The 21,167-nt window shown below is 35.6% G+C and overlaps 1 protein-coding gene and 1 non-coding gene across 4 annotated transcripts in view; one reads left to right on the top strand and one right to left on the bottom strand.

Annotated features, from left to right (window-relative positions):
* The window catches only part of SOS1 (SOS Ras/Rac guanine nucleotide exchange factor 1), a 142,862-nt gene that overhangs the window by 52,624 nt on the left and 69,071 nt on the right, over positions 1-21,167 (top strand). For all 3 annotated transcript variants that reach the window (XM_064572140.1, XM_064572139.1, XM_045884465.3), the window contains exons 2-4: positions 11,533-11,658; positions 18,205-18,336; positions 20,197-20,361. In XM_064572140.1, coding sequence (XP_064428210.1) covers positions 11,533-11,658; positions 18,205-18,336; positions 20,197-20,361 — 423 coding nt within the window. The remainder of the gene's footprint in view (positions 1-11,532; positions 11,659-18,204; positions 18,337-20,196; positions 20,362-21,167) is intronic.
* On the bottom strand, positions 3,158-3,266 carry LOC123852157 (U6 spliceosomal RNA). The gene has a single exon (XR_006792780.1). It is a non-coding gene; the product is annotated as a U6 spliceosomal RNA (small nuclear RNA).

Here is a 21,167-nt window from a genome sequence, read left to right as displayed (position 1 = left end):
CTTTTTATTTCTTTTTTTTAGGTAGTGCTGTTTTAATGTATCTTTCTCCCCTCACTCCCAGTTTCTTACTTTGGATGCTTAGCCCATTCATTTTTATCCTTTCTTCTCTTATAACATAAACATTAAAGCTTTAAGTTTCCTTCTAGTACTACTTCAGCCACAACCCACACTTTTAAAAATAAACTTTTTACTTTACAACAGTTTTATATTTATAGGAAAGTTGCAAAGATAATACAGAAAATTCCTGTAAATTCCTTACCTAATTTCTCCTTTTTTTTTTTTTTTAAAGATTTTATTTATTTGAGAGAGAACATGAGGGGGGGGGGGGGGGCCTTGATTCCAGGTCCCTGAGATCATGGCCTGAGCCGAAGGCTGATGCTTAACCAACTGAGCCACCCAGGCGCCCCCTAATTTCTCCTTATTAATGCCACATGTCACTGTGGTACATATGTCACAACTAAAAAAATCAACATTAGTACATTATTATTTACTGAACTTGCCACCTTATTCACGTTTTGCCAGTGTTCCCCCCAGTGTCATTTTTTGCTTCAGAATCCCACCCAGGATACCACATTACATTTAGTCATCTTGTTTCCCTTGCTTCCTCTGGTCTGACAGTTTCTCAGACTTCCCTTGCCCTTGATGACTTGTGCTCTTTTGCTCTCTCTGTCAAATAAATAAATAAAATCTTTTTTTAAAGGAAATATCTATATTTCATATAGATATGAAAAGAGACAATCTCCCTTTATTTAGGAAAATAAATATATATTTATGTTTCATATATCTATCTGTATCTATATCAGAATGGCCTCATGGATATTTATTTATTTTGTACTTTGGGTTATAATCCAGTACTCTATTATTTTCTTGCTGAAATTGTACCAGCTTTGATCATTGAGAGCTCTCTGATGTTGGCTCCTGTGTTGTTTTTCCCTTTCTTTCATTCCTTCTTTTTTCCCCCCTGTGTCTTTTTGACATACCCACTCTTTTGGTTTTTGAGCACTTCTTTACTTTCCAGTGCTGCAGCATGCTCTAGGCTCATTCTGTATATTCCTTCCCCAGACCTAGAATCAGCCATGTCTCCAAGTAACCCATCTTTCTCTTTTGGAGAATGGTGTTAGAAACCAAGATCAGGGCACTGGATGTACTCATTGTTACTGAGGTATGTATATGTACCTTTAGGCCCTTTTAGCGACTGAACTAGGAAATACATGTACTTAACAGTACACATAGGCACATACTATATGCACGTAATGGTAACATGTAGGTATATTGATTGATTTTTGTTGTTCTATTTGATAAGATTTGATTTTAGTGCCTTTTTTTAAGGACTCATTTTAGGTTGTGGACAGGGTAGGGAACCTAGTTGAAGGTAATTTTATGACATTGATATCTTGTCTTTTTTATGAAAAGGTCTTTTTTTGGGGCGCCTGGCTGGCTTAGTCGGAGTGTGTGACTCTTGGTCTAGGGGTTGTGAGCCCCACGTGGGTGTAGAGATTACTTAAATAAATCTTTAAAAAGAAAAATGTCTTTTTACCAAGACCCTTTTTAAGACAGAAATAATCCTTAAGGCATGGACATTTTGTTTCCAAAGTCCCATAACTGAACTGTTTAGAATATAGAATAAAATTTCCCTTAGCATCAAATATATTAAATGTAGTTTAATTTTTTTAGCATGGCCTACAGAAATCTTTTACATTGTGTCTCTTCCCTACCTCACCTCCTACCATCTTCCCATCATGCTTCCTTATATTCTAATCATACCAAACTGCTTGATATTTCCTAAACGGCAGTATGCACTCTCATATCTCTGTGTGTTTATTTATAGTATTCCTGCCAGATTGCCCTCCTTATTGATTCCATCCAGAAGATTTCCATTCATTTTTCAAAAGTCAGCTCAGGTTATAGATCTTCTATCAACCCCCCTCTTAACTTCTCCAGATATATTTAGGACTGATTTTAGGAGTTCCTTCTTCTATGTTAATATTTCTCAAAGTGTGATCTCAGGACCACTTACAAGAATTTCCTCCGAGGTATTTTGTTAAAGATGCAGATCGTGGGGCCCAACCCCAGATCTTTGCAAAGGGAATAGTAGGAGTGGGGTGAATTTGCATTGGTGATAATCTCTGTAAGTGATACACAATATTTTTATATCCCACTCCAGTATTTTTAAATGAAAAATTTAAAACATACACAAAGTAGACAGAACAAATCTTCATGTGCCCATCACCTGAAGTTACCTAGATTTTGCCACATTTACTTCATCTTCATCCACCTTCCTTTTTATTTTTCCTGAAGTACTTTAAAGCAAATCGCATTCATCAGGGGTCATTTCCTCCCTGCATATTTCAAAATGCATTTTTTCTTATATAACTGTAATGGTATTACATAGTTATCAAAATTAACAATTTCTTGGTGGCACCTAATAATACCAGTCAAAATTCAAATTCGTCCATTTTTTCTGAGAAGTGTTTTTGCAGTTGGTTTATTGGAATCAGAAGCCAAACAAGGACTGCATATTAAATGTAGTTGTTACATCTCTTAAATTTCTTTAATTTACAGACCCTCCTCTCCCAATTGACTTGTTGCAGGAACTGGGTCAGTTGTCGTGCAAGATGTTCAACATTCTGGGTTTTTCTGTTTACTTTCTTAGTGTAATGTCTAACTTATATGTGTCATAGTTTCTGTAAATGGATATTAGCTTTTGAGTCTTGATTAGATTTATTTTTAGCTTTTTTGGCAAGACTACTTCACAAGTGGTGCTATGGCTTTACACGGCGTCAAGTCTGGCCCCAGTTTTAGTGACGCTAACTTAAGATTGATCGGGGATTCAGCACGCGACAGCCTTAGCCCTTCTTTATAAGGATGAACTCTTCATGTAATGGTTTCATCTGTTGACGATTAATATCGGAATTTATGTTGCTCAAGTTGCAAATGGATGGTTTTCGAACCCTGCATTCCTTTTGCATTTGTTACCTGGAATCCTTCTACAAGGAAGAATTCCTCGCCAACTTGGGTTGTTTGGTTATCCTAGCGTCTAGTTCAGACAGGAAAAGAAGGGTGTATATTAATTCTTTCAGGATAAAGAATTGGTGCCCCAGTTATTTCCAGTGCCGTTTAATGAGCTTGGTATTTTTTAAAACATCATTTTGACCTCATTGGTTTTTATAGATTCAGTGTATTTCACATGTCATCCTTGCGCAGGGGCCATGCTAATCTGCTCTGTATCATTCCAAATTTAGTATGTGTGCTGCCAAAGCAAGCACAGGTTCAACATATTTCTGTTAGTTAGAGTTGATTTGGCTTTTGAATTAGCCCATATTTTGCAAGTGAGGAGCCTTTTCATGATATTCCTGTGTTTTGTTTTGTTTGTTATGACCCATTCACCTCTGAGAGCTTCCATGCTTTCTGGTACAATAAGGTGTCCCAGGCTTATACTGTCATTTACAATTTGGTTTTGAATGAAGAGTTAAATGTGTGTTTTAAAAATTCTGTGCATGAATATTTCCTACTATAATTGAAAATTTCTTCAGATGGTATGAGATAAAATTTTTCAGTAACTGTGTTTCTTATAAAGTTGTTGCTGTATGTTAGCTATATCTTTTTTTCATTGCTTTTATTTTTAAAATTACAGTTTAAGTTATCTTTATTTTTGTACATGCATCTTTTTGGCCATATGTAGTAGTCCAAAGCTACTTCTACAGTGTACGCAGGTCCTCAGATTATTTATTTATTTATATTTTGCTCACATGACCAAATATGTGATGAGTAGTCTTAAATAATTTTTAGTTATTTCAGTTAATTTATTGCAATTATTAAACATTAGTAAAAGAGAAAAATCATGAAAATTGGGTCTAAGTTATTTGCAAATATTCATTAAATAAGCCCTCTTCACTTCCTATAGTTATAACAGCTAGTAGGTTAATAAGTAAATATATCTCTCCCATAAACACCCAGTAGTTAGGTAGTTTTGCTACTTGAGCATTTGAAACACTAGTAGGGCAAATAATTCTCTACAACCAAAAAAATTAAATACAATAAAAATTTGAAAACCACTTGATAAAAAAACAATTTCAGCTTTGTTTCACTACATAAGCTTACACTGAGGTGTTCGATTTGAATTTCTTATCTTTTCTGCAAAATATTATCCTCTTCTAGTATTTACTGGTTAAGTTGGTGGTTCTCTCCCCCAAAATAGTTATCCAAACACACATCCTCACTTTCCCACCTCCCACTGTTTCTGCCTTGGTTCAGGCCTCCACTGTTTCTTTTTCCAGAGACTGTAACATCCTTCCAACTAGTTTTGCTTCCTTCAGCCTCATCTTCATTTCAACTCATTCTTCATACTGATACCAGAGAGATTCTTCAGCAGAGAGATCTAATTATGTCAATGTCTTGTGTAAAACCTTTCTACTTCCCTGGTCACTTCCCCACTTCTTAACATTAAACACAAGCCTGCCCTTCCCAGGCTTAGCCTTCCCTACGTGTGCTCTTTGACCCAACTCTTGAAAGTTTTCCCAACATATCATTTGGTCTTGGCCTCTATAGTTCTTTATATGCTAGCTTTTTTAGTAAAAGCCCTGTTTCCTTATATGATGCCTTTACACTTACTCATTCTTTATGCCCCAGTTCATGTGTGCTTTACTTGGGAAGACTTTTTTTTTTTTAAGAGACCATGCAAGCTGGAGGAGAGGGAAGGGGCAGAGGGAGAGAGAGAATCTTAAGCAGGCTTCACACCCAACATGGGGCTCGATCTCACAACCCTGAGATCATGACCTAAGCCAAAATCAAGAGTCAAAAGCTTAACCGATTCAACCACCCAGGCACCCCACTTGGGAAGACTTCTGATATTCCTCAGACTCATCAGCAAGGGTCACTCTTTTTTTTCTTTTTTTTGGTCATCACTGTACCTTAAATATAACTCCATTTTAGCCCCATCACACTGTGTTAAGTCAGTTGTGTATATGTCTAGCTCATCTGTGAGCTGAACTCTTTGTGAGGGTAGATGTTATGTCCTTATTCCTCTTTGTGTCCCCAGCAAATAAGGGGAACTCTGGAAAGAAAAAAGATTGTTATGTATATGGGCCTAAACGCTAATTTACAGTCTCTAAGAAATGAGAAAATATTTTTAGTCAATTTAATTATAGAAAAGATTTAAGTTCTCTGATTTGTTTTCTTTTTGTCTCTTTTAATTTTTTTACAAAGGATTTTTGCTTTAATATTTAAATCTATGAATGAGGAAAGATAAGCACCTAAAACAAAATGTTGGCTAAATAATCATTGTAACATTGAGAAAGAAATGTAATGATCCAGATCTTTATTATTTGCTATGGTAAAGATTTTGAGAATACAAGTTTTATTTTATATTCTCCTGTTATATTTATAAATAAAAGTAGCAGATCTGGGCTCAAGATAGGACAAAATACACTCTAGAAGCCTTCCTAATTCTTCAGAGAGCCATTAGCTAGAAAAAGCTATGAAAAATTCATCAGAATTCAGCATAGTGTTTTCTGGCAGTTTACCCAAGGGGTTGCTGAATACACTTAGAGGACTCATGTATCAGACAACTAGGAATTGATACAGACCTGATCCCTTTGTTTTTACAGATTCCACAAAATCTGGCAATAATAGCCAACAAAGCTGCTTCTGAATCTGTTAGAAACCACTAGAGACAAAACGGACTGTCAAGATAGATGCAGGCAGGCTTTAAAGAAGGTTTAAAATTCAATGTTGCATCTTTAGTTGAATATGATGATTATACCTTAAAAGAATTACTCACTGTCATGATCACATAAAATTCTTATTCATGGCTATCATTAATTCTTTACTGAAGTTCTTATATTTGCTTCACTTAAATTACCTAAAGTAATTATATTTTAAAAGTATATGAAGTTTTTGATATCAATAAATGTAAGTATAAAATATAAGTTTTTTGAAAACTGTATATAAGGGAAAACCCACATTTGGTATATAAACCCAATTCTGAATGCCTACACACACACACACACACACACACACACACACACCCCCACTACACAGCCTCAGTGAATATCAGCTGTAGATGACTTCTGAAGGCTGTCATAAGAGTTGGCAGTGTAACCTATTCTGTATGGTCTTGAATAATTTGGATCATTTGATCTATTAAATACCTTGAGTACCACTTAAATGGAATGGAACACTTTAGCTGTAACACTATCTCATAGAAAAGAAGTGTTTTTTATTCTGTCTGTATAGGAAATGTAGTACTACTTCTGTCTGCTCATTAAAGCTCGTAACAGCATTTTCCTTAAAAGAATAAAGAGCAAAGTCTGTATTTCAGGAATTGGTCTTCTTGTCTTGAAACATTTACTGTTGTCCATGCTTCTCAGTCAGAGGTTTACTTCAAAACCTTGTCTCTTGTATGAATGAACCTTGTGATCCTAATTTGATAGGTTTAAGATATGGTAAAGGGTAGGGGTGCCTGGGTGGCTCAGTCGTTAGGCGTCTGCCTTAGGCTCAGGTCATGATCCCAGGGTCCTGGGATCGAGCCCCACATGGGGCTCCCTGCTCAGTGGGGAGCCTGCTTCTCCCTCCTCCACTCTCCCTGCTTGTGTTCCCTCTCTCGCTGTCTTTCTCTCTCAAATAAATAAATAAAATCTTTAAAAAAAAAAAAGATATGGTAAAGGTTACAGAAACTTAGAAGAACAGCTGACATCATGCATTATTTTCTGTTTAAGCCTAATTCTTTGTGTGATTAATTTAACTAATAGGTTTTATTTGGCTATTAGTAACTATCAGTGAATAAAATGGTTTGAATTTAAATTTCTAAAATTTTATGCATCATGCAAGGTGTCAAACTTAGCCAACATTTGAATTATATTTGCCTGAATTATAAGCAGTATCAGGTTTGTTTGTTTAAACCATAGCATTTCACCACTCTGGTTATATACAGTTCATTTGATTCTACATAATAAACATCTATTTTAGTTCTGTCTTTATATGTTGAATGGTTTCTGCTTTAAGGGCTTATGCTCCTGAAATCATCCAAATTCTAGCCTTACCACTATCCCTTTTCAGTCTTAATTTTAAGGAAGAAATATCTTATTCCTTTTACCCCTGCAGCCCCAAAGCTTTGAGTATACCATGAATGTCACGGATTTAGAGTGAAAAGTAAAGAGAATATGATTCTAGAACTAGATAAACAAGGCCCTGCCCAATTAGATCATCACTGTCCATCCAGTAGACAAGGGAACATATAATTATAATTCAGTATGACAAACTGATAACAAAAATGTGATATCCAGTACAAGCATTAGCAGGGTATAAGGCCCCTATAAGCAGAGACTGTTTTTGGTTTATCACTATGTATCCAAAACCAACAGAGTCTGATACTTAATGGAGTCAATAAATCATTTAAATGAATGAGATTAATTCTACCTTAGAAAGAGGCAAGAAATAAGGAAATCTTCCCAAATGAGGTGAGATCTGGGCTTTGAAAGTCAGACAGGCAGATGAAAGGGTAAGAGAATGAATGATAGGCATGCATGCCATGTTTTAGCAAACTGCAGATAGTTTGAATTGCTTCAGCATAAAGTGTAAATTGAAGAGCAGCCGGAGATGGAGATATATTAGTGAAGAATTATGTTGTTTCCATGGGTTTCTTTGAAAAACAAAGAACATTTAAAAACAATAATCTGATTAATTTACACTTTCCAGAACACTTTCTAAAATGTGTTTCTGTGTACCTAAACCTCAAAGGGCTTTGATATTTTTAAAAGTTAATTAAGATTATTGTTGATTAAATTTTTTTTGAAAGATTTTATTTATTTATTTGACAGAGACACAGTGAGAAAGGGAACACAAGCAGGGGGAGTGGGAGAGGGAGAAGCAGGCTTTCCCCAGAGCAGGGAGCCCGATGCGTTGCTCGATCCTGGGACCCTGGGATCATGATCTGAGCTGAAGGCAGATGCTTAACGACTGAGCCACCCAGGCACCCCTGATTAAATATTTTCATTTTAATATTATCTCTAGCATTTTAGCTATATGTCAGACTTTTAGTAAATTTATAATTTTATAAATTTTACTTTATAATTTTGAATGAAAATGATTTTACCTTTTCAGATTATAGAGATTTATAGTGCTGCATTTGCATTTAATGCCAATGTTTATTAAAGTGTGACAGCACACTTCAAGCCAAGTGTCCTATGGAAGCCCACTATGTGATTAGATACACTTTGTGGTCATTTTCCTTATGCTCATGGGGCTACTAGGACACTCCTCAGACTCCAAATTTGACAGTCAAGGGTTTAGTGGAAAGAGCTATGGCCCATACACCAGGAGGCCCAGGTTCAGTATTCATAGCATTGCTAGTTAGCTATAGGATCATGGGTGTTTCCTTTTTCTCATTTGCTAAATAGTGGGGCTGAGTTAGATGACTTCTAAAGTCCCTTTTATTTCTAAAATTCTGTGGTTTTGTAAATCTGTAGCTATAGTTCATATGATTCTGGAGCCTTGGACAGGAATGTAACCCCTAATTATAGCTACATTTTCCAGTACAACATTTTGTGAAAACAGGGGCTGTCTATACTGTGTTTTATTTTTTTTTTTAAGTTTTTATTTATTTATTTGACAGAGAGAGACAGCGAGAGAGGGAACACAAGCAGGGGGAGCGGGAGAGGGAGAAGCAGGCTTTGTGCTGAGCAGGGAGCCCAGTGCGGGGCTCGATCCCAGGACCCTGGGGTCACAACCTGAGCCAAGGGCAGATGCCTAACAACTGAGCCACCCAGGCGCCCCTATACTGTGTTTTCTAAAATATACTTTCATTTTGGGGCACCTGGGTGGCTCAGTCAGTTAAGCGTCTGCCTTCAGCTCAGATCATGATCTAGAGTCCCAGGATCAAGCCCTTCATCAGGCTCCCCACTCAGCGGGGAGTCTGCTTCTCCCTCTAACCCTCCCCCTTCTCATGTACTCTCTCTCTCAGATAAATAAATAAAATCTTTAAAAAAATAAAATATACTTTCATTGTTTTTAATTTAGCTCTATGTGTGAGATACAGCTTTTCTTTTTATAAGTGCTTTTTAAAAAAAAAAATTTTTATTTTTTATTTTTAAGGCATCTCTACACCCAGTGTGGGGCTTGAACCTTACAACCCAGAGATCAGGAGTCACATGCTCCACTAACTGAGCCAGCCAGGTGCCCTGAGATATAGTTTTTCTTATTAAACTTTTATAATTAAAAGTTCCTTTTTCTCCCCAAATTATAGTAGAGATTTTGGTAGGATAGGTGGAGATATCTAGCAAGTGATTTGAAGTGTGTGTCTAAAACTCAGGAGAGAAGTCAGGACTAGAGGTAGATTTGGAGTCATCTACGTAGATTATAGTTTAAAATGTGGAAGTAGGGGCGCCTGGGTGGCTCAGTTGGTTGGGCGACTGCCTTCGGCTCAGGTCATGATCCTGGAGTGCCGGGATCGAGTCCCGCATTGGGCTCCCTGCTCAGCAAGGAGCCTGCTTCTCCCTCTGACCCTCCCCCCTCTCATGCTCTCTCTTTCAAATAAATAAATAAATAAATAAAATCTTCAAAAAAGTGGAGGTAAATGAGATTGGGGGGACGAACAGAAGAAGGGAGTAAACAAACAAGGATAGAATCACACTTCAGAGGTAGAGGAAAATAGGAAACTCCACAAGAAAATGGAAAAGGCACAGGAAATAAGAGAGGTAGAATAGATTGTGTCATTGATAAAAGAAGAGAATAAACCAATGGTTGCCAGAGGGAAGGGGTAGGGGATGGGCTAAGTGAGTGAAGGGGAATGGGAGATACTTCTGGTTCTGGAATGAATAATCAAGGGAATAAGAGGCACAGCATATGGAATATAGTCAATGATATTATAGTAGTGTGGTGACAGATGGTAACTACACTTGTGAGCGTAGCATGAGGTATAGAGAAGGTGAATCACCTAAAACCATTGTAACATTGTGTGTCACCTATACTCAAATAAGTAAATTAATAAAACATTTGTCAAGTTCCAGTTTAAAAACAAAAAGGTGGGTTTAGTCTTGTTAAGTGTTGAAGGGAAATAAGTTTACATTAGTTATACACATTAGTTAGAGTATGATGGCATGGAGAATAGCAAGCACTGAGCTGAGAAACACAAATTCTGGGCTCTAAGTCCAAACTGTGTTCATTATTTTAATTGTACATCCATTCAGTCATCTAATAGGGTAGAGAGATTGATAAACAAATCAGTTACAAACAGGTTGGTAATTGTTATACCGAATATGACCAAAAATGATTGGACAAATGATTTAAGCCTTTTGGGGCTTAGTTTCTTCATCTATAAAATAATAATAAATTGCTTTAAACCTCATACTTGATGTAGCACTCCCTGCCACAGTTGTGGATTGTTGTATTATCTGCCTCTAAAGTATTTTTCCTTAAAAAGTATTTTAAATGCATATGTATATATGTATATATACATAACTTTTTAAAAGATTTATTTATTTATTTGAGAGAGAGCACGTGAGTGCACACAAATGGGGGGGAGGAGGCAGAGGGAGAGAGACAGTCCCAAGCAGACGCCCCACTGAGTGCAGGGCCTGATGTAGGGCTTGATCTCTCAACCTATGAGATCAGGACCTGAGCCGAAATCACAGCACGTTAAGTATCTGCCTTTGGCTCAGGTCATGATCCCAGGGTCCTGGGATCAAGCCCCACATCGGGCTACCTGCTCCGCGGGAAGCCTGCTTCTCCCTCTCCCTCTGCCTGCCACTCCCCCTGCTTGTGCTCTCTCTCTGTCTCAAATAAATAAAATAAAATCTAAAAAAAAAAAATAAAAGCAGGGAATAGTTGTGACCCCCATAGTGAGTGGCAAAGGATGCAAGTGACGGCTCTTGTGCTGGTTATTAAAATGTAAGTTCTACAGAGGCCAGTGGCCTGATGGGCCTCCAAAGAAATGACTGAGGAAAATGAAAGTAAATGAGTGACCACTAAGTTATCTTCCTTAAGCAGAGACAGTCGCAGATTGTCAAAAGTGACTATTTTGTGTCCTTTGATATAAGGTGACTTTGTATTCAACAAATATTTATCACGTTTGTATTATGTGCCCTGCACAGTGCTAGGTGCTGGTGTTAATTTTGGTGAATAAAAGAAATCCCTTTTGGATTTTATCATTTAGTAGGAAAGATAGAGTGAAACAAGGACCAGAGACCTGTGAGAGGTCAATTTTGCCCAAGCAGTATATTGAGTAAATGTTCTAACTACCACTGGTTCTTGATGAAAACCATATAAACTGCATCTGTTATTCCCAGCTAGCCTTTCCCTCCCTCTCTGCATTCCCACACCTCAGGGTAACTGGTTTAAGAAAAAAATATATTGAAATTTGCAGTTAGGTATCTGAATCTCCAGGAGCATGTTAATAAGCACGTATGGTGTGTGTAGCTGGGAAAAAGGTTGAGAACTTCTGACTTCTGGGTCATAACATTTAAATCTGTACTTGCAAACCAGACCATGTTCTTGAGTACAGATCTACATTTTAATTGCTTTGCTTTTTGTTTATAGGTCCAGGGGCAAGTTCATCCGACTCTTGAGTCTAGTGATGATGCTCTTCAATATGTTGAAGAATTAATTTTGCAGTTATTAAATATGCTATGCCAAGCTCAGCCCCGAAGTGCTTCAGATGTAGAGGTATGTTAAATTTTGCCTTGTATTTACTTCATATATATATACACACACACACATATATATCTAATCTGTGTACTTACTGTAATGTCAGTGAAAGAGTTTGCTCTTCAAGTTCACAAAATATATATGTGGTATTAAAAAAATGAAAACTGGATTTCTTCTAACTTTGTATTAGGTATAGGATAACTCATATATGTTTTAGCTGTCCAGTTATTCCATGTTTTGCTTTTCATCTCGAATGAACTTTTGTTGACCTCCAAACACTACTTCTTGATGCAAGAATTTTATACACACACACACACACACACAGCTTTAAGAGTGGCATATGTTCAAGTGTTTCTTTTGTTTCATTTAAAAAAACATTTCATTTAGTGGTGCCTGGGTGGCTCAGTCCATCAAGTGTCTGACTCTTGATTTCAGCTCAGGTCTTAATCTCAAGGTCATGACTTCAAGCCCTGCTGGGCATGGAGCCTACTTAAAAAACAAAACAAACAAACAAAAAAACCCATGTCAGTTAATCTTTTGATCTTCACTTACTACATGTATTTTATCACAAACAGTGGCTGGGTAGGAGGTATATCTAAATACCCCAGGCCCTGCTTAGTTCCCCAGGGGGCAAGAGAGATTGATATATGGGCATATCCAATGAGAAATTTCTGAAAGGAGTATCAGAGAACCTAAACTGGATAGGAAAAAAAGGTGAACTGTGTTAATGGCTACTGTTTGAGTGCTTGCTAGAGTATCATGCACCGTTCAAACACTTCTATGTTTTATGTTTTATTTAAAGTTTTTAATAACCCCATGAAGATGGTGCTGTTTTTTTTCCCTTACTAGAATGTAAGCTCCAAGGTTATTTTTCTTGTTCACTGCCGAATTCCTAGCACCTAGAACAATGTCTGGCACTAAGAAGGCACTCAGGAAATACATGTTGAATGAATAAATGTGGAAACTGAAGCACAGAGAGGTTAAATAAATTGCCCTTGCCCAAGGTCACAGCTAATAAGTAGTGAAGCCAAGACTCTAACCCGGAAAGTCTAAGCTTTCTGGATGTACATTCCAACTCAGCCATTCTGCCAGGAGAGGGCAAGTAAACTGGAAAAACATGCAGGGAACTAGGGTATTGGATTTCCCAATAAGGTCAGAGAACTGATAACACTAGAATACCTGAGCGAGAGAATTAAAAGAATAGATTGGGATCAGAGACAAAGTTATTGGAATTTAAGATTTCCTCAGTAACACAGTTACAAAGCAGGATGCGGCCATGTGATTGCAGCTGGGCTAGAAGCAAAGGTCCCCCACGATGAGGTATTCAAGGAATTAAGAGGCCAGGATATTGTATGTGTCCTTAATATAGATGATAAAGTCACACAAGATGATGGCAAGATTTTACATGACCCAGAAACAGCTTGGGGAGTGGAAAAGATATTAAATTTACCTTCAAGCAGGTTTTGGGACAAGGGCAGTTTTTGCTCTAGAAGTCTTCAGGGGAGATACGGATTTCAGCTGAAGCAAAGAGATATTTAAAAGCATTGAATTACCGGGGTTGTGGATGTAGAAAAGATTGCGTGCAACAGAATAGTAATTCACTTTGATTTCTTAAGTAATTCAAAGTTGGTTTCATACATTTTTATCCCATTTTTCCCATTGAGTTATAAGGTCAGCTATCTTGTATTCATGATTTCCTATAGGCACATAATTACATTGGGATTCAGAGTAGATCTTGAATAGAACTGGTTGCCTGACTCTTCTCATGAACAGTTCCAGTTCCAGTTGCTCTTTTGGATCCTAGTTAGGTTCTCCCACAGTGTTTGTGACATGCAACACTCACCCTTGTGCCTGCTGTATGAGAACAGGGTTACAAATCTCATCTTGCTTATCATTCTGACGTTAGATGACATTCCAGGAATTTGCTGGTTGGTAACATTACAAACTCAAATTCAGCTCTTTCTAGATAGCTTGTACTGTATACCTATGTTTGTGTAATTTCCTCCTTTTAACTAATGTAGAAATTAATATATAATTTTCCAATATTGAAGGAAATCTCCATGAATTCTTGAAAATCACTGAGTCTCTCAGTCTTTCCCTTGTGCAAATTTAACCAATATGTAGGTCCTCAAGACTAAATAATAAAGGAAATTTCATAGCTTCTTAGTACTCAGAAAACTGAGATACTGAAGACATATGTTTACCCTATACCCTATCTTGTTATTTTTAAGCACTTAATCTGGACCCTTAAAATAGATGTAGTCATGTGATATACCAGTGAACTGGCTTTGGGATTGGGAATGGTCGGGAAAGAAAAGATGTGACAGTGACAGAATCAGACAGAATAGCAGTCAGTCATGCAGTAGGCATTGTAATTTCAGAGTACTGTTACGTACATATATATGTCTTTACAACAACCCTGTAGAATAGTTAGTATTCTCCTTATTTTATGTTAGACAACCCTCAGAATGGTAGAATAGATTTTAAAAAAAGGTGGAAACCTGGGTCTTTTACATTCAGTAGTCAAATACCCTTCTTGTGCCATTCCTGGAAGGGTATTTATACAAGACTATGGACATGCAGAGATATTTAAGTGAATATAATGGTGTCTTAAATTCTTTCATCAGAAAATAATTTTTCATTTTCTCATTCATTAGGATTCTTTATTTCTTTAATACATTTATTTAATTTCTTTAATACATTTATAGAACTTTCTTTTAAAATAATAAGGGTCATGAATTTTGTAAGGCCTTCAAATAAATTTTGAGGTAAGAGATAATTCATCAAAATTTTTTTAAAAATTTGAGGGCCATATTAAAAACTGTACTTAAAAAAGATCAATCTGGGGCGCCTGGGTGGCTCAGTCGTTAAGCGTCTGCCTTTGGCTCAGGTCATGATCCCAGGGTCCTGGGATCGAGTCCGCATCGGGCTCCCTGCTCAGCGGGAGGCCTGCTTCTCCCTCTTCCACTCCCCCTGCTTGTGTTCCTTCTCTCGCTATCTCTCTCTGTCAAATAAATAAATAAAATCTTTAAAAAAATAAAAAAATAAAAATTAAAAAATTAAAAAGATCAATCTGAATTAGTGCAATATATAAATTTTTAATCTTTTAAATAATACATTTTGATTACTTTAAAGTATAAACATAATTCAAAGTAGAATAGCAATTCTTGCTTAATATTCGGCCCCAAGGGGATTTGTTTTAATGAAAAACTAAAAGTGAGTTTTAGTTGCCCTATAGTTTTAGGAAAATAAATACTTCAAAAGTGCTTGAAAACTGATGGATTATATACACATCTATAATCTTGCTTGTGTTAATTAAGAGTTTTGATAAATTGTACTACAGATAATCACAGATTGTGAACTATCGTAGTACAAATGAAAAGGATTTCGTTTTATTGATGTAGCCAAAATTCACTAATCCCTGCCACTAATATTTGAGTATCTACCATCTGTCAGGCAGTGTTTGAGATGAATAAAGAAGCATTTATACGAGTGCTCTGGGAATATAGAGGAGGGGTATGTATTTGTTTCTGTCTTTTCAAAATAATTTAGTATTTAGAAGATAGGTATAAAGTTGCTCCAGTCTGGTTTATTCTCCCTCTCTTCATTTTCTGTATTTAATCTTTTTAAAAATAGAAGCAGAAAATAATATTTTTTCCATGTCCCTGGTAAAGTGTATTTTATTTAATTTTTTTTTTTTTCTTTAATTTTTTAGGTCTTAACCTTTCATAATTGTACTTGTTCTTTCCCTCTTTCTCTGTGGCTTTCTTGGACTAATTAGATTTTTTTTCTATGAGCTATATTCTAAAATTTAAGAAGTTTGCTTTACTTTTCCATTCATTTTTTTTGTTAACTTCTTTTCCTTCACATCCTAAAGAATCCTTATAATTTCTAATAAGTGTTCTATTAACATTTAGATTTCCCAAGTAATTTCTATTTTCTACCTTTCTAGGATCCTCCTCCCCAAATTCTCCCACAGTATGCCTTTATTACTATTAATAGGACTTCAAAATACCTGTGGGTCTGAATATTTGCACTGAAGTACGTGTGTGGGAATTTTCACAGGTCCTAGAATATTTGTATTGGAAGTGATCTGCAAGGGTATCTATTTAGACCCTTTATTATGTAAAGGAAAAGACAGGATTCTGCTAATAAGAGACCGCTGAATCTCAAACCTAGCTCTGTATCTCAAATTTTTCCCAAAGCCACTAGATATTAGTGAAGATGGAATTTCTCATTTCAAACACATGAAATTATTAATCTTGAAGTAGCAGAGTAATAGAATTCTAATTCATGAACCTTTCATTGATCATTCCTCCTTGGGCTTTTTAAAAATCTTTAAAAATACATAAAATAATCATAAAAATTTATTTTGCTCTATTAAATTTGCCACCCAAGAGGTAAAGTAATTCTTTCAACTTGGCCTTTTCACATTCGAGGCACCTTTTTTCTTCTCTCTCTTTTTTTTTTTTTTTTTTTTTTAACCCTACCAGTCTTCTCCCATACATTCTGACCCTGGTTATTACCTCCTACCTATATAGTTGGTAATTTGATTCCAGTAATACACTAATAAGGAAGTTTAAAATGTATCTTTCATCAATATTATTTTCCCTTTCTTGTCTTCTCTTTTATCACTCCTGATTTTCTTTCCCCTTCTTTCTCAAGACAATAGATAAACCTGGAGTTAGGTGGATAGAACTGAGACAGGAAGGGACCGCTGTTGTGTTTTCTTCCACCTCCACCCCTGTCTCCAGTTGGCCTCAGTGATTCCACCAATGACTTTTTTCTCCCCAAAGATAGATGTTCAGTATATTTAGAGTTGTCATATTGAGTTCAGCTTTTCTTCTCTTCTGCTTTTCTTTCACCCCTCTACACCAGTGCTTTTTAAGACTCTAGGTTATGACCCATTAGTGAGTCATAAAATCACTTTAGTGCTTTGCCCAACTAACATTTTTTACATGAGTAGAAAATATCAGTGCATTGCATATAATAAGGGCAGGTTCTGTTTTATGAACTTTATTCCAGTTTAGTATGTGTATGATGTTTAAGGATGTAATGTGAAATGTACTAAGAATTTATTTTTCTTACTGTGAGTTGAGGGAAAAAAAAATTAGCAACCCACAGGGCCATCCCATTATAAGGCTTGTACTATTTGGGTTCTACCCATTTAATTAACCACAGGCTAAACCCATCACTGAAAATTTTAATTAGAAGCCAGTCAAGTTAGTCCTAATCTCTTAGTTATTTTTAGATTAGCAAGTCATTTCCTGGGGAAAAGGAAAAGCTTTTTTGTTTTGGTTGTTCTTTCCACCCTATCTCCCTTCCCTTTTCTCCTTTTCACCTGCCAAACTCCCCCCAATATTTTGGACCTCTGTATTGCCTGTATTATGTGAAGGTATAGTGTCCTGGCAAATAGCTTTTTAACTGGGCATTTCAAAAAGTTGGTAAACTCCATTTGTAACTACAATAATTTCTTTCAGCACACCTCTAATTCCATTAATTAGAATTGAAACAATCACTTCTTATGTTTGGCAGCTGATTTAGCCTTAAATGTAGATGAAGAGAAAATTTCTTTAACTTGAATGGGTTAAACTATTCTCACTTTATAAATTTGTTCTTAACGTGTCCTAGAATCAGCATGTTTTCCCCCCAGAGTATCACATGGCAGTCTTTCTTATTTTCCGTTTTAATAACAGCTGACAAAAGTTTTTATTTAGGCTTATAATCAGGAGTGATGTTTAATTTTATCTAGCAGTTTTTACATACTACTAGCTCTGTACATGTGTTTAAATTATGTTAATAGCGACCTCTACTGGTTATAACTATAGTATCCTGAAAGTGGAATTCTAAAACTTGAGAGAATGGTTTGAAGTGAATTTCATTAGTGTATTAAAGTAGGGAAATTTAGCTTTTATATTAACATAAGTTCCTTCATTTTCAGTGGAAATTCTGATCGAGTAAGTGCTAGAAATTAAAGTGAAGTATTTTGTTAAAAATTAATGATCTATGAAGGATTCAAACTCTAATGATGAGCTACAGTGTATAAAAATTACTGTTACCAATGTAAACCCTTGATTTCCATGATGTGTAAATAGTTTTGAAGTCAGGTACTCTTGCATGATGAATGAAGTAAAGAAAAAAAATTCTTAGAGGTTTCAAGTGTAAAATGCTCCTTGAGGTTGTGATTGGTGTTGAAAGGACAAATGAAGGAGAATTGGATTTAGATATTTGCTTCTTGAGCTTAGGTCTTGTTCCTTGAGATTTTATATAAGCAATGGTTATTCTAATCATTCTTGTCATTAGCTTTATCACAGTGAAGTTGAAATTCAGAATGTGATTTTCCCCCTAGATATTACAAGGGATGTTTAGTCTCTTACTTGTCTAATTAAGATACTAATACATTGACAGCTATAGTTTTCTCTTAGCTTAAGTATGTTTGCAGTATAAATTATACCATATGTGAAAAGCCTGCCTTGGGGATTCTTTGATTTTAAAAGTAAATTGTAAGTGAAGAGCACTATTTAATATATTTGTTGCTTAGTTGTTATTTTCCTATTTTCCAAGGAACGTGTTCAAAAAAGTTTCCCTCATCCAATTGATAAGTGGGCAATAGCTGATGCCCAATCGGCTATTGAAAAGAGGAAGCGAAGAAACCCTTTATCTCTCCCAGTAGAAAAAATTCATCCTTTACTAAAGGTAAAGCTGAAATACTGCCTTCTTGCCTTTGAAAAGCAAAATAAAACCTATGATTTTCAAGCACTAAGAATATATTTTATGGGTGATAGTGAATTGAAGAGTAAAATTCTCTCATTTTAATTTTTCCAGGAATTCATGTCATGGGGAGGGATGATATAATAGCCAAGTATAAGTTGGGCAACATGATTTAAAGTAATTTCATACCAACAAAAATATGCAAATTGAAAGGACTAAGAAAAGTTATAATTGTGAATTTTGTTCCATCACAGGTGTTACTAGAACCTCAAAGAGAATTTATAAAACTCCTTTCTTGTTGGTTAGACCTAAGTGTCCCTATAAATCCTTCAAATCATTAGATGTGTAGGGACCTCTGTGAGTCTTCCACAGGGCTATGTGTAATCTTTGAACAAAAACTTTCTAAAGGTTACCTAAACTACCCAGTCCTACTTCTCATTTAAATCGGTCAGCTGAATCTCTCCAGAACTAGTAGAAAAAAATAATTGCTGAAAACTCTAATAATGCTATTTCTATTTATTTAATAAAACAAACAAACTCATCAAAAATACAGGTACTATAGTAATTAAAACCTTAATAATACTTTTGATATCAATAATTTTCTATGTACTGTAATACAAGCAAAATACTAATGCTTGCATATATTATCTCTAAGTTTTATTACTCCACAAAGTTACTATTCTCATCCCCAGTTTGTAGAAGAGGTGCCTGAGGCAGAAAGTGATTAAGTGACTTTTAGCCCATGTTCACAGGGCTCAAAGTGATTGTGTTAGAGAACTTAGATCTATTTGATCTTGTCCAAGATTTAAGATTAACACTTGGATGATGTTTAAGACAGTCCAAAGGTTATGTTTTGTACTTTGGTTTTGGAATAGAAATATCTGCCTATATCTTACTGGTCTGAGGAAGTAAGTGCAAGTTATAGAAAATTACTAAACTATTAGTAATTGCATACTTCTTTATAATTCTCTTTTCATGATTCTTACTAGCCGTATATTGAATTATATTTTAAGAGAATTAACAAATTGAGGTATGTGCATGCTGTATTAATAATGATCCTAAACTTTGAATTTTATGATCTAATTATGGATATCATTTCAATTTATTAATATATTCTTATCACTATAACCATTTAATAGTTTTACATGTCTTTAAAGGTAAATACCACCTGTCCCCAACTTAAGTAAATTTCTTATTTCAAAGTTTTTTTTTTAATCCGATTGTTTAGAAAATAGAATTTGTTTCCCTGTAGGCCCCACAAAATCCCATACTTCCTTTGAAGTCTAATAATACTATTTAACATGCTCTTAATAACCACTGTTGTTCAGTAGAACATAGCATGACTCTTTTTTTTCCCCATAGAAACAGTTATAGATACCAGGAATGTGCCATTAGGGCTTTGGGATCCCAGGTTCCTTTGGAAAGAAGAATAGAGTAAAATAAGGCTAGTAGATATTCCCAGATACCAATAATACATTAACTTTTGTTCTGCATAAAGAAAAAACGTCTTTTGTTATAGTTAATTCCAGGTATCCTGAATTAGGTAAAGTGAACATTTCTCCCCTCACCCAAGCTGGGGCTTCCCTTCCTAGGTTAAGGATGATCTATTTAGTAATCTGTACTACTTAAGTATTTTACATGATCATGGGTAATTTTGCCTTACCTTTGCTTTGCTTACATTTCCAGATAGCAATGTGTGTATTATTCCACTTACAATTAAATGTTGTTGATAGTCACAGGCCTCAGTAAAAGTTAAGCTAAATTGTGTATGCTTTTTTATTTTTAATCAGTGTGTGAAATTTGTAGTAACTTATTTTTAAACATGTTTTTCTTTTAATTTTTCAGGAGGTCCTAGGTTATAAAATTGACCACCAGGTTTCTGTTTACATAGTAGCTGTATTAGAATACATTTCTGCAGACATTTTAAAGCTGGTGGGGAATTATGTACGAAATATACGGCATTATGAAATTACAAAACAAGATATTAAAGTGGCAATGTGTGCTGATAAGGTAGGATACTGATCTTCTCTATGTTTTGTTCTTAAATTTTTATTCCTGATTTATTGGATGCTAACATACTATTCAGACAATAAAATTATATATTTCCAGTAACCTAATAGCAAGTACTCAAGATAACATTTTATGGAAATAGAATATTATATATATATAGTACTAAACTGTCTAAACATGTCATGCAGTTTTCCTTTTATGTGTTCCTGCAAGTGGGTTTAATACTAGTAATAATCTCTTGATTGTAAAATTCTTTAAATTATTTCGGTTGGGACACTTAGAAGATTATGGATTTTTTTTTTTTTTAAGATTTTATTTATTTATTTGACAGAGAGAGAGAGCGAGAGAGGGAACACAAGCAGGGGGAGCAGGAGAGGGAGAATCAGGCTTCCGCGGAGCAGGGAGCCCGATGCGGGGCTCGATCCCAGGACCCCGGGATCATGACTTGAGCCGAAGGCAGACGCTTAACGACTGAGCCACCCAGGCGCCCCAAGATCATGGATTTTTAAAACAAATTTTGAAAATGTAAAAATACTAAACTCTTGAGAGTTTTATTTCAATACTTAACTATCTGTAGCTACTATTTGTATGGTTTTATTATAATGATATTAAGAGCAAACATTTATCGAAAGTTAAGCATATATGAAATTTATCTCATTTGGTCTTTATGGTACCCCCAAGGTAGATGCTCTTAAAAAGGGAAACTGAAGTTCAGAGAGATAAAGAAATTGGTCCAGAATTTTCTGAGAAGTTTCAAAGCCTAGACTCTTAGATCTGGGTCTAAAGCTTTTAGTTATTGCACTAGA

This window comes from Mirounga angustirostris, unplaced genomic scaffold, assembly GCF_029215605.1.
Source record: "Mirounga angustirostris isolate CCGP_5_RB_7025 unplaced genomic scaffold, mMirAng1.0.hap1 SCAF_10, whole genome shotgun sequence".
NCBI classification, from domain to species: Eukaryota; Metazoa; Chordata; class Mammalia; order Carnivora; family Phocidae; genus Mirounga; species Mirounga angustirostris.
Note: the sequence above shows the minus strand (reverse complement) of the source record. Positions and strands in the feature narration are given on the sequence as shown.